The 13209-nt window shown below is 46.2% G+C and overlaps 1 protein-coding gene across 2 annotated transcripts in view; it reads left to right on the top strand.

The window, feature by feature from the left end:
- Positions 1 to 13209, top strand: part of Angpt1 (angiopoietin 1) — a 178383-nt gene that overhangs the window by 148105 nt on the left and 17069 nt on the right. For both annotated transcript variants that reach the window (XM_010615722.3, XM_010615721.3), the window contains exon 7: positions 4037 to 4203. In XM_010615722.3, the coding sequence (XP_010614024.1) occupies positions 4037 to 4203 (167 nt within the window). The remainder of the gene's footprint in view (positions 1 to 4036; positions 4204 to 13209) is intronic.

Below are 13209 nucleotides of genomic sequence, written 5' to 3' on the forward strand. Positions count from 1 at the left end.
AAAAAAAAAAAAAAAAAAAAAAAAAAAGATTCTACCAAGAATGGCTACAGACTGCTGATAGCAGTTCTCCACAGTGCCCCTCACTTCCATTTCCTGCATCCTAAATCAGGCTGTTCACCGCTTCTCACAGTGCCGTCCCCTGGGAAGAACAGGTCTTGCTTATCAGCACGCACCTCTGCCGTCTCTGTCCTCCGCAGTGAGCTGCCCAGTAGACCAGCAGGCTGCAGCCTCGTTGGGCTGAGGGGAGCAATGCGTTTCACCCTTCTTCGCTCCCTTTCTTCTCACTTCCCTGCAGGCTCCTTGGTATCTCTGGGCTGCTTCTTGCCTCTTGTTTCCAGAACTCTGTTACAGTTATCAACACATGAATGCACAGGTGTGATACAGATTATCAGTATAACTTTTGACCTTTCTCATCATGGAAGCCTTGTGATTTACGTGTTTCTCACTGTCAACTTTAAGCCTGTACAAGTCTCCTACTTGTGTTTTATCCTCTAACCCTTTCTTACCAGAAGATCCAGCAAAATTTAGTTTGTAAAGATGTTTGCCTAGAGGGAAGTCCCGGAGGGGGCTTTTTCCATGGGGCGCTTTCTTAGGGGATTGTATTAACTCCTTCCAGCCAAAAGGCGCCCGAAGGAATAGTGCTCTCAGGGGTTCTTTTGCATAGGAAGTCCAAGGAAGCTAGCTGTTTCAAACAGTTCCCTAAGTGACCTCACTCCAGTGATTAGGGCCCTTGTGCTTTGTTTTGAAAGCAGTTATCTTCCCAAAGAGCTTACTATTAATACAGACATTTCAGTTGAAGCCCCATATCTGCTGGGAGATCTTGGTTTCTGCAAAGAAATCAAGAGCTCATTTTTAAACTGAAGTTTAACACCTACACATTAAAAGGAGAACAATACATAAGTAATTAAAAACTTGGAATGAAATATTTCTTCCAGGCTCTCATGAGCTTAGTGCCTCAGCGATTAGAGGAGACACTTCTGATTCTGACTCTAAGTGTGTATTAAAGCACCCTAGAAAAGCCATAGCTCAGTATTATCCATTTTCTTTAATAATTTCTATGAAAAAAGATGGTACATGTAGAACCCAGAGACTGTGTCTGTTTTCAATTTTGTTTCTCCTATAAAAAGTCAATGCTTCCTGTGAACGTTATCAGACAAAGCAAATAAAGTACTACAGACAATTATTTTATTAACTTTGGAAAAACCACAACCCCAAATTGAACATTTCTGCAGGTTTGGCAAAACTCAGTGGATTTTGGTCCATATCTTTAATGTGTTTTCTGAATGTAACATGTTTTTTGAGACCAATTTAAAGTCAGCATGTTTTTCAGTTAAGTGGGGTTTTTTTGTTTTGTTTTGTTTTTACTTTTACTAAACTATGACACGAGAAGAAGAGTTGATGAGCGATGGATCTGAAAAATGGAGTCTTTCCTGTGATTTGATTGTTGTAAATAGCAGTTTTCAGGGAAGTACACGGTGGCATAGTGTCACTGGTGAAAAGGAAGAAATTCTATTGTTATTCCTATTGTTCATTGTTTCTGCCTTTTAAATCACTAGTGCGGTTTTATAACAGATCTTCTACTTGTTTCGTGGGTGTTACAGGACATTTGGGGTGTAACAGAGCCCGAGGTAGCTGTGTGTGCTGTGCTGTCTGAGCAGTGTTCTGAGATGCGGGTTGGCCGTCTCCAGCCTGATGTGAGGCCCAGCGTGAGCCGGGGCCATGTGACTGTCCTGCTTGGCTCATCTTATGACATCCGCATGTTCCTCCCAGCCTGCACCATGTTTACCTGGCTCTCCACCTCTCACATTGAAGTGTGCAGGTCCCTAAGTCCACTTCAGCCACCCCAGTGCTCAATCCAAATCTCCAAAGGAAAACGAGGTGACCTACTCTGTAAAGAGCTCAGCAGCTGTTTCTGATACATACTCTTTGTTGAGGACTATGAAGTGTAGGACCTTAAAATGCCCTCCTCTGTATATCCTAAAACTTGTGTGGAGAAAAGGGGATTAAAAGAAACTGGGCCAAAGAGAGTTGAAGAGACAGATACTGCAGCTTTAAGAAGCAGAGATAAGGGCTGAGGTGTATCCAGCGATAGGGCTTTGCCTAGCATGTGCCAGACTCTCAGTCTGATCCCCAGCTATGAAAAAATAAAACAGAAGATAGTCCCTGCTTCTATTTTTCTGTTGTTTAGTTCTTTTTACAATCAACCTGGTCTAACTTTTTCTTTAGTAATTAACTTTTTGGATTATAATCAATATGTTTTGCATAAACTAAACTTGCCACAACAATACATTGGTTTCTAGTACCTAAAAGCCTTTTGAATAATTATCTCAGTTAGCCTTTATTAATTCTCAGCAAAGACAAGGGCCTGGAATAGTCTTTCCCTTTTCTCCTATACAATGGGAAGGACCCAACTCACCCTGTGTAGCTCAGCCTCATGGAAGAAGAGGCAGCTAACAGAGTTCCTGAGAATTCTGAAATACATATGTGGCACTGGGTTCAGTCTCCAGCATCAATAGCCTACTAAGGGGGGGGGCTGCAGAAGTGTGCACTCGTGTGTTAACGCATTTCATGTGACCTTAAGCATAAATACATATATGTGTTTACCCATCTTTAATGTACAACCCTAGCCTGCGATTCTGGGTCAGTGGTCCCTCAGTAACACTTTGCCGGTACACCCAGTCTCTACCTTCACATCAAAAAGAGAACAGCACCCATGGTGATGGACAAAGCACGAGTTAAAAGCCCTCCGAAATTCGATTCTTTTCCCCATCTTTTAGAGTGACTGCAACTCTATTTTTTTATTTGCTTTTACTGAGCAAACCTAGATATTTAAGTTAGGCTTTACAGAAAACAAAATAGGAAGGCTTCCCCTGGAGTATTTAACTCACTTGCCCAGCGTGTCATCAATGCTGTTGCTGGAAGGGCGGCCAGGGAGCAGGGCTGGTGACAGAACCAGTGGCCTCCTGTTGAGCAGCTCACAGCAAAGCAGACTCCGCGCAGTGTCTGCAGAGCAGCTGCCCTGAGGTCGCTTCTCCAATGTCAGTGCGAGCCCTGTAAGGTTTGATGTCTGTGCTTCCCTCCTTCCCCTGCCTCTGCCCTCCCTCCTCCCTCTCCTTCCTTCCCTCGTTCTCTTTGCTTTTCCTTGAGTGCCAGGTGTGCACCAACTCCTCCTCAGCGTGGGAGGCTCTACAAACACAGTGCAGCTTGGCTTCCGGGTCCAGGAGGGAAACGCGCAGACCACAGTTCTCCTGACCCTTGCACGTGACCGAGGAGAGCTTTCTGAGGCAGCTGCCACTGTCCAAAGTGTAGAATGTTCAGCGTTCTTTATTTTCCTATTGCTAATATTTCCAACAGGAAGAGCTGGCCCGTGTTTGCGGATCTTGTTTCTTCCTTCTATCACAGAAGTGACCTAGAATACTTAGCAACCACGTCCAGGGTTTCTCCAAAGAGAACAGCGGAGCTCTGAGGCCAAGACAGTCAGTTTGTTTCACTCCTAGCTCTTAGGACTGAGCCCTGCCTAAAGCAGGCAGTTTTAGTCATGGATTTACAGGCCTGGCTTATTCGCCAGAAAAACATTGAAGGTGCTAAGGCTTCTGAAGTCAAGGGTCTGCTGACCTATAAAGTTACAGGAGCACAGTTGGATTTCTGAGAAGTAATAACAACAAAAATTATTGAGTAGTTTGTCTGATACCCCCTTGATAACATTCATTGGGAAATGTTTAAGTTAAAGATATTAATTAAAATTTTAGAAATTTTTTCCAAAGCAATCTTTGATTTGAGGAGTGTTTTCTGTTGAACCCAGCAGCCAGTTTCATTGAACTGAGGAACATCTTATCCATGCAAGCCTAAGGGAAGCCTACGATAATCACAATCAGACGCTCAACGGAGGGAAACAGCAGGAGAGCAGGGGAGTAAGTGAATAATTGCAAACAAGGCTGCAAAATCGGAAAGACATGTCTACGCTGAGCCGTGGGTACACCACGCAGAGCCTGGTCAGGGCCGCAGTCTCTTCCAGTAACCTCTCCCCCTCCCCCAGGGCTTCGGAAACCCATCGGGCGAGTACTGGCTGGGGAACGAGTTCATCTTCGCCATCACCAGCCAGAGGCAGTGCACGCTGCGGATCGAGCTGCTGGACTGGGAAGGCAACCGCGCCTACTCGCAGTACGACAGGTTCCACATTGGGAACGAGAAGCAGAACTACAGGTAGGCTGTGCTGGGCGGGGCCTCGCCTAGCGCCCAGCTTGCAGAAATGAAGTGAAGGCGGCTTCAGAGTTCTGCCTCAGGGTGGTGCCAGCTCCATCGAGCCCGCGCCTACGGGTGCTGGGGGGAATGAGAGAGAGAGAAAAGGTGAAAATCATCCTTTGCCACGAAGGTCAGCTTGCCTAAGCAGTGACAGAGACAAAGCCCGGGAAGGCGTCTGCAAAGCCTTCCTTTCTGTCTCTCACCAGTGGCTTCTGGAGCCGGCCCAGCCCCCAGAGGGAAGCGAGGTGCGGCAGAGCTGGGTCCCAGAGCAGAAGCCAGCGGTCTGGGGCTCGGATCTCTGACCTCTACCCGGAGATGCCCGGTTCTTTCTTTCCTTTACTGCTTTCTCACACTTGCTTGGAGATAACAAGACATGCCATGAAATGTTTGAATAATTGATTGGATGAAAGAGTAAAGAGACATAATTAAGAAGGTTTCTTTTTTAGGTAAAATAAAGAGCGAAAATAAGTTCAAATAATGGTATCAGTATACACAACATATCATTGAAATATAAAAATAAGCCAACACCTAATTTTAAATGTTTCTGATTTTCTAGATGAGTGATTTGTACATTAGAAAAAAATTTTAAATGACTCAGGAGAAAAATGTGATGTGATATTTGATTCCATGAACACTTGATGTGTCACTTCTGTGTTCCTGGAACTCGCTGAGGCACAGGCATTTGGGGAGCCAGGGATGAGGCCCCCAGTGCTGTAGACCTGAGGCCAAGCTTTGCTACTGAGGAGGTCATGAAAACCAGCTTGGCGTTCTGGAGAATGTGAAGTGTAGCTCGTATGGCACTAATCTTTCATGCGGTACTTGGCGCTTAGCAAGTCCTTATAATTACTAAACTGGAAGCGCAGTGATTCTCAGCTCTCAATATTGTGACTACATCTCTCCTAGAAACATGATTCTGTGGGATGACACATAGCTTCCAGCAAACTGCAGTGACAAAAACCAAAGCTTTTGTACAGCCAATGTAGCTATTTTCTCATAGTTCAACTGTGTCTACTTCTTGTCTTTTCAAGATATTACATCTTTGTGATTTTAAATCTGCATCCTTTTCATGTGGCAGCTCATTTTATTTTAATAGATTATGTGTAGGATCAGATCCTTGGAGACATAATCATTTTCTCAACAAATAGTGATGATGTCACCACAAAAGAAGATGTGAAATAGATCTAAAGACCTGATAGTCTCTGGAGGCGCAGCAAGAGTGGACTTAATGGCAACTCGAGAAACCAAAGAAGAGACATTCATAAAAAGTAATGAAGTGTACAAAGATGTGTTTCCAAGGAGGTCAATATTTTGAGGGTTTTATAACAAGAAAAACCACTGTCAAACATCAGGGGTGCTCTTATGTAAATGTTTTGACCTGAAACTTGAGACAATAGGAAACTTGGCCCCTGTCTGACAGCTTGACAATAGGATCAGCAAGTAACTGGCCTTGCCTTTTTCTAGGCTCCTGATGAATTTGCTTCAGTTCCTTTCCAAAGTGCTTCTCAGCTCTGTGAGTGGCTATGGGGGGGTGGTGCGTGTCAGGTGCTGTGCACACATTCGTGTGATGTCCAGGCAGAGTTGAGGGGACAGAATCGGGCAGGTTGGGAAGACGGCTGGCTCTGCTGAAGGCCTCAGGGTGTGTGCGTGCAGCTCTGGCCTCTGGGGAGGGAGGAGCCGCCCCTCGGACCCTCAGAGCACCTCTGCTTCCTCCGCGTCTGTAATTCTGGTTCTCACCCCTGTGCTAGGCTCTATGGTCAGAAAGTAAGTCTTCCCAGTCTCAGAAGGCGCACACTGTGGGATCCCCATTGTCCTTTCTGGAGAAATTAGTGAACTATGAGAATCAGAGTTATGGAGGTAGAAGGAACTTAGTAATTGCATCTCAAACCTCTGGTTTTAGGAATGAGAAAGCCAAGGTCCAGGAATATGCAGTGATTTTTTCCCAAAGAGGGAGAAAGCCTTGTGACTCCTATTCATGTGGCGTGGTCTCTGTTGGGGTGCTGCTGTGGTGGGAAGTTAGGATTCCAGCCCTTGCTTCTGCCAGCACCCACAGGAGGTCCCTGAACAGTGACTCCTTCTCATGCAGTCCGGTGGAGGCTTCACGTCGGCATGGGGTGGAAAATTAGACCACACTGAGCCACAGTTTAGAGTGCAGGCAGCATGGACCCATACTTCTTGCTCTTCCAAAGGGGACAGAGCAGGAGTTTGGAGGGAGGTCCCACCCCAGTCCCTGCCCTGACCTGTGTCCTCCTGCTTTGCCAGTGCCTGGTCTGCGTGAGGCCTCTGATGGAGGTGTTTTCCTCCAGCCTTTTCTCCTCCCTCCCACTAGCATCCTCCCATCTAGGATCCTTCCAGGACAAACTAGTCAAGCTAGAGTACAAAGACTTGTCTATGGTTTCTAACAGCTTAGCTATGCTCCTGCAACAAGGCCATTAAACAAGGTGGCCACTAAACGAGGGGCTGTCGCATGTGCAGGACAAAGGTCCGTCAGTGGTGACTTTGCTTGTATCTGCATAGCTTGCACATGCAACACTGCACTGCGTGAGAGAACACAGGACCGCAGCACTGAACTGACAGGGCCCACGTCCCATGGTGAATCCGAGCAGTCAGTAAACAGATGGGCCATCAGACACGGAGCATCTGTAGCAGTGTGTGTGTGATGACATTATTTTTACATGTCAAACAGTTAATACTCCTATTGTGTCTCTTGGTGGCATTATCACACACATTCAAAAATGATTCTCACCCATTTATTTGCTCAATTCAATGAAATTCCAACTTAAATTCAATACCAAGGAATTTGTATTGGGGTTTTTGTTTCAGGGTTTTTACATTTTTCATATATTTCCTCCTTTGAATTATATTCAGAAGTTTTTTTTAGAGTTTTATTGTTTAAAAAATTCAGTCTTAGAAACTGTTTTGAAAATCCTTTTCAATAGTCATAATATACACACTTAATTTTAAAGAGAAGAAAAGATAACCATTCTTATGCCCTAAAGCACGGGTTAAAAGTAAGTGTTGTGAGTTACCAGATGAGCTTACAAATGTGTGTGTGTGTGTGTGTGTGTGTGTGTGTGTGTGTGTGTGTGTGTGTGTGTGTGTGTGTGTGTAATACACACATTAACTTTTATCCTCTAAGGAGACTTAAAATGATTTTCTCAGATAGGAAAGAAAATTACAGAACCTAGGGGTCTGAGTGAGGAAAGATAACAGCGTCGGAGCGTCATGATAGACACGCCATGTGACACAGCACCAGTCGGTGCAGACCCTTAAGTACCTCTCTCGGGAGGCAGCGCGCCAGGTCCTCGCCCTCTGACGCCCTGAACACAGTGGGCTTCCCACCTCGCCTCTGGACAGTCTCGGACACGTCTTCTACAAGGCAGCCAGGAGGACTCCTCCTTCAGTCCTGCTTGGCCTCGCCCCTCCTTGAGACATGCAGACATGGCTCAGATGGCATCTGCCTCCACTCCCTCCACGACCTGGCCGCTGCCCTTTCCACCAGTGCTGTGAGCCCCCCACCACCACAGTCAGCCTGTTCGCTATGAGTCCGTCCCAGTAGCTGCACTCTGTTTTCCAAACCACTCTGGTCTTCCCTTCTGCCATGTCCTCACCCGTGCATTCAAAACCCACATGGATGTGTTCTGAGTCTCAGGAAACTTCCCTGACCCCTGTGATGGTAGAGGGTGTGGTAGGCCACCCAGGGCCTGGCAAGACTGAGCTCTGCCCACCCCTGAAGTTGTTGCTGGACAGACTGGAGCTGGTCCCTCTAGGTGCTGCTTGTGGCCGAGGAGAGTTAGGTCTCCCGAAGTCGTAGCCTCCTGCAGTCACCAGTCAGTACAGTGTGTGAAGTCCCCTGCCCCCATCAGAGCAGCGCTGAGGAGCTGTAAGTCTGGGTGTGCACTTGGCACGAGCTGAGCTCTGCCCCGCCGAGGCTGCCTGTGAGCTCTGCGTGCCCCTCCACTCAGTTCTGTTCCTTCCTTTCGCCCCTGAGCTTCCTCAGGTCCCTGACTCTGATCCCCCAGAGAAGCATATCACCCTCCTTCTAGGCCAAGTTGGGTTCTGTGCTCCCAGTGACCCATAAGGCTGTGAACAGCCATCCAGGGTCCACATTCTGTTGCATCACTGACAGGCGTGCGTCGATAACTATGTGGGAGCCCACACACACGCCTGAGAATATTTCTAAGGTGTGGGGGTCCCCATTTTTATCAAAATCCAAGATACCTGTCAGGAAAATTATTAAGTGAGAATTGATAGCTAATATTGGGTGAATGCATTCTATGGACCTCCTATCTTGTTTTTACATCAGAAAACAGGCTTACTAAATACTGTGGTCGGGGCAGAGGCACTAATGTGAGCACTGTTAGAATCTGAATTTGGGTCGCATCCTGTCTGCCATACATGTGGCCATTCCTCCGTAGAGGGAAACCCAATAGTTAACTTTGGAAGTTAAATGAGCTCATTCCGATATATAGCGCCTGTTTCTTCTCACCCCACTTCCCTCTTTAGTACTTTCCATGTCTGTAGACACACTGTCTCATTCTGCAGTTCTCATTTTTCTGTCTTTATGAATTAAAGTATTTATAAAGTTTCTTGCACCTCAAAATTATTTTCTGAAGTCAAATTACTTTTATATATGTATTTTTTATATTTCCATGGCCTTTGAATTCTATGATAAACAAGTTTATATATCTGTACTAAATAGGAGAGTTTACATCAGCTTAAGAAATATAGTTGAATTTTATTTGTCATAAAAGCTTTGCTGGTCCTAAAAACAAAGTTGAAAAGCAATAGCCATCACCACAAGCATACTGAAAAATAACAGGTTAATTGTAGGTTTGAAGAGATGCTGTGATCAACTGGAAAAGCCCTGGAAAAAGAATCAGAGTTGCAAATCTGTAAAGAAATCTTGCTTTATCATCTGGAAACAAAAATGGTTCTACCAGTCATGTTCATTCAGGAAAGCAGCCATGATGAGACTGAAGCAAATGCGTAAAACTTAGCATGGTGGAGAGGCTAGGACTCGCAGAGAAACCTGAGAAATAAATACATCCAGTCGAAGGAACAGGACCACAGAGGGGAGCTCCACAGAAATCATCGCCATGGTATCTGTGGCTATGCTGGGGAGAGACCCACATCAAGAACCCAGCTGGATGTGAAGTAGAGGAAACCACCAGGTGCCTCTGCCCCTGAATATCACCCTGAGGATGAAGTCCCCAGGCCTGAGCCACCTGTCTCTCACCTGGAGTCTTCTGTGGGACACGTGTAACTCCTAGTTGTCCCAGGTAGGGAACTCTGGGAAAAGTTCCCAAGTTAACCAGGTGGGTAGCAGCACAATCCAGGTGTGCCTACAGCAAATCATACAGGACTTTTATACCCAGCTAGCTTTCTTTCTTTCTTTTTTTTTTTTTTTTTGTACCAGGGATCCAACTCAGGACCTTTCGCTTTCGAGGTAGGCAGCAAAACCACTGAGCTACATCCCTGGCCTATTCCCAGATTTCTTGTCTAAATAGGAACATTGTCCTCTAATCAGAAAAATATACAAGTATACCTTGTATTTGCTAAGCTTAAATGCCACACAAATATGAAAGATATTTAGATTTCTAAAATTCAATGTTTATCACACCAACATATTTATTATTAATCTGTTAAAATTCTAATGCTATACTCTGTATTTATTGTCCCTCTTTCATTGTCCTTGAAAATCTCCTTTGCTGACTGGTTGCTGTTCACTTATTCACTTGGATTCAGTATGGAAACCACGTCCACTCACTATGTTTGTGGTCATGACTTCTCAGTCACCTTCTACCTAGGACAGATTGCTGTGCACCCCTAGTCAATAAATAACAACACAAAAATTTAATATTAAGTAATCAAATGGGTAATCATTAGTATTAATAAAACTGATGGTTTTGGGGTCTCTCAAAGAAAACTCTTAAAATGATTGCAATGTACAAGACCCCTAAAGCTGACCAATTCTGAAGAGGTTGTGGGAATGCATCTTTTTTTTGGGGGGTGTGTCTTTTTGATCTTCCTCTTGCTAATGTGTCAACCGTTGGTAAAGCATAGTTTAAAACTGTTGCATTACATTATTGTATATTAAAAAGTAGGATTTGTTAACTGGAAATAAATTTAGTTGTGCTATTTTCAAGAAGAAAAAAGAAAATTACACAAAAAGTCCAGTTTTAAGGTAAGAAAGGTAGAGTTTTAATGAGCATATCTCACTAGAGAGCTAGTCAAAATGTTATTTTTCTGAGATCTTGGAGTTAGTTTTCCCCAACGTTAATTAGGTTTAGCTTTATTGGTAAATCCTGTATCACAGACAATAGAATGAGTCATTTTTTAGCCTGCAGAAAATTTGAATTAGTCCTAGTAATAATGTGTAACAATTTATAATGCCTATCATAATTATATTCTGGCTATATTTATAATACACATTTGTAAGTATTCATATTTTATATTTTCATATGATTTTTTGGGCAGAGAGGCATTTGAAAGGTAAAACTGACTAGTTGAAACTGGTCCTGGTGGTGTATGCCTGTAATCTCAGTACTCAGGAGGCTGAGGCAGGGTGATTGCTGTGAGTTTAAGGCCAGCCTGAACTACATAGCGAGACCCTGTCTCAAAAAAATGAAAAGCTGTTGAAAAGTAGTTGATAAGTTATCAAAAGCTTTTTTGAGGACAAAATTCCACAGGAGAAGGTAAAGGGAATATTTGAGCAAAAGGTGTAAAAAAAAAAAATCTTGAAAACATGTTGGCCATTAAATAATGTTTTTGCACACGATTGTTTTGGGCCAAGATCCCTACTGGGAAGTAGTTTGATAGGGTGTGTGAACGCTGTGCTGGGACCCAGAGGCGCAGACTCTGGACTTGGGCTGCAGTTGCTTTCCTGAATGACCTTGGACAAGTGGCTTCTCTCTTCTGGCTCTCAGATCCTCAGGAGTAAAGTAAGGAGGTAAATCTGAAGTTCTTTCCAACTCCACGACTCATTTTTTTCTTTAATCATCAAAGTGCTCTCATGCCCTGTATGTATTTCAAGGACAAAACGCAGTCATGTGGATTGAAAATAATTCTCTAGAGCAGCACATGTAAATTTGAGCTCTGCAGCTTTGTAGGCATTGGAAAATTCGCCTCACTTCTCTTGGTGAAATCTTTCTCTTTTCTCCGAGCCTCTGAGCTCCGTGGGCCTGGCTGGAACCAGTAGCAGATTATGTTGAAATACTAAGAGGAAAGTTATTTTTGTAGCAGTTCTGGGATGAAAATGGTAGAAAAACATATATGGGGAGTCTCCTGGCAGTTTCTACACTCTTAAATTTCTAGCACGGGCTTTCACACTCAAGGTATTCAGTAGTTTTATTTGGATTTACAAATAATGCCTCCAGTTTGGTAGGTGTATTATTTTTACTGTGTGCATTTACTCCCTAAAATCTAGGGATTTTTTAACGTACTCCTGCATGTTTTTTAAAATAAGTTTTATTAGTAGAAAGACTGATAAAAGTGAATAGGTCCAATTGTACCACCAGTGCTTCAAGCCGCCCGGCTGGAGGCGCGCGTGAGGGCTGTGGGGAAAATGTCTGTGAAGAAGCTGTGCGGAGGCGAACGCTGCTGAGAGGAAGCGCTCCCGGTCTTCAGTCGCTGTGCGCCTTCTCGGAGCGCCTCAGGGTCGGGGAAGTCCCCCGTGGCCGTGCACAGCAGTGTCTCTCTCTATAGAGTCTTGAACTTTTCCACGCTGACAAAAATACAGGCCCCATTGGACCCACTTTAGGGGGAATTCAGAGCTGGCAAACTGCATTCCGTGGACTCACAGGCTCCGCCTCGGGAAAAGCCCTGAGCTGTCCTGTCCCCACCGCAGCCAGCTGTCCCGGGACTCACCTGGGAGGGGAGGGTAGTAGACACCTGGCCAGCAACCGCAGCACCGTGAGGACGGTGGCCAAGGCTGGGGCCGGTCACAGGAGCAGCCTGAGCTGGCTGGGATTCGCAGGAGAAGCTCAGAGTTGGGAGGTTAGGGCCGAGGGGTGAGGGCTCAGGAGGGGACCTGCTTCGGGCAAAATGGCTGATGCTGCTTCCACACCCACGGTGAGAGCAGGGACCGACAGAGATGCTAAACGCAAGGGAAGCTGGCGGCCAGCAACGGGGTGACTAGGACTGATGGCCAAGGATGGATGGCCCAGGCGACTTCTTTCCCCTGATCTTTCCTCATGTTCCAGTGACTTTGTTCATAAAGCCGGTGAGAGCAGCGCGCAGGACCCCAGGAAGCAGCACAGCAGCTCAGCCTCTGCTCCAGTCCGTCCGGCCGCAGCCCTCTTTGCAGATGGGAGGCGCGCGTGCAGACCAGCGGTTCCCACCCTGACCGTGCACAGGGCCCTGGGGTTCGTGCTTACACTCCCACCCTGAGCTCACTAGTCTCGTCCTGGAACAGGCTCTCGCTGCCTCCGTGAGCCCTGCATCCTGTGAAGCCAATGCAGGAGTAGCACAGTGGCCCTGAAAGAGGTCCCCATGCCGGCTGGTCTTGGGCTCAACATTAGGAGAAGGAGGCACGCATGGGACAGTGGGACAGAGCTGCTGTGCAGCGTCTTGGCTCAGTTCTGCTTTTGCTTTGTTCTTCGATCGAGGCGCCTAGACCTGAGGGTCTTGGCTGGAGAGGGCGCCATCTCCCCAGGCTGTGGAGACGCTGCATTTCCTTGCCTTGGTGCCCAGGTGAAGGTCTTGGTCTGGGGTACAGATGGGTGCTGTGCTAGGTGGAGGGTGGCAGGTCCAGGGAGGCTCCAGTGTGTGCATGCTCCTGAGGAGACAGGCAGAGGCCAGCCAGGGACGGGAGAGGTGCTGGGAGGACAGCAAGTGGCATGTGGAGGCCCTGGGCCCCGTGAGTGGGACAGTGACAGGCACATGGTACTGTGGTCACAGAGTCCCGGACGCCCTGGTGCCCACCGCAGCAGGAAGGATGGAGCTCTCTGCAGCGCCCTCCAGAGGCTC

The sequence above is a fragment of the Fukomys damarensis genome, unplaced genomic scaffold (genome assembly GCF_012274545.1).
Source record: "Fukomys damarensis isolate Sample0158 unplaced genomic scaffold, DMR_v1.0_HiC HiC_scaffold_5, whole genome shotgun sequence".
Lineage (NCBI taxonomy): Eukaryota > Metazoa > Chordata > Mammalia > Rodentia > Bathyergidae > Fukomys > Fukomys damarensis.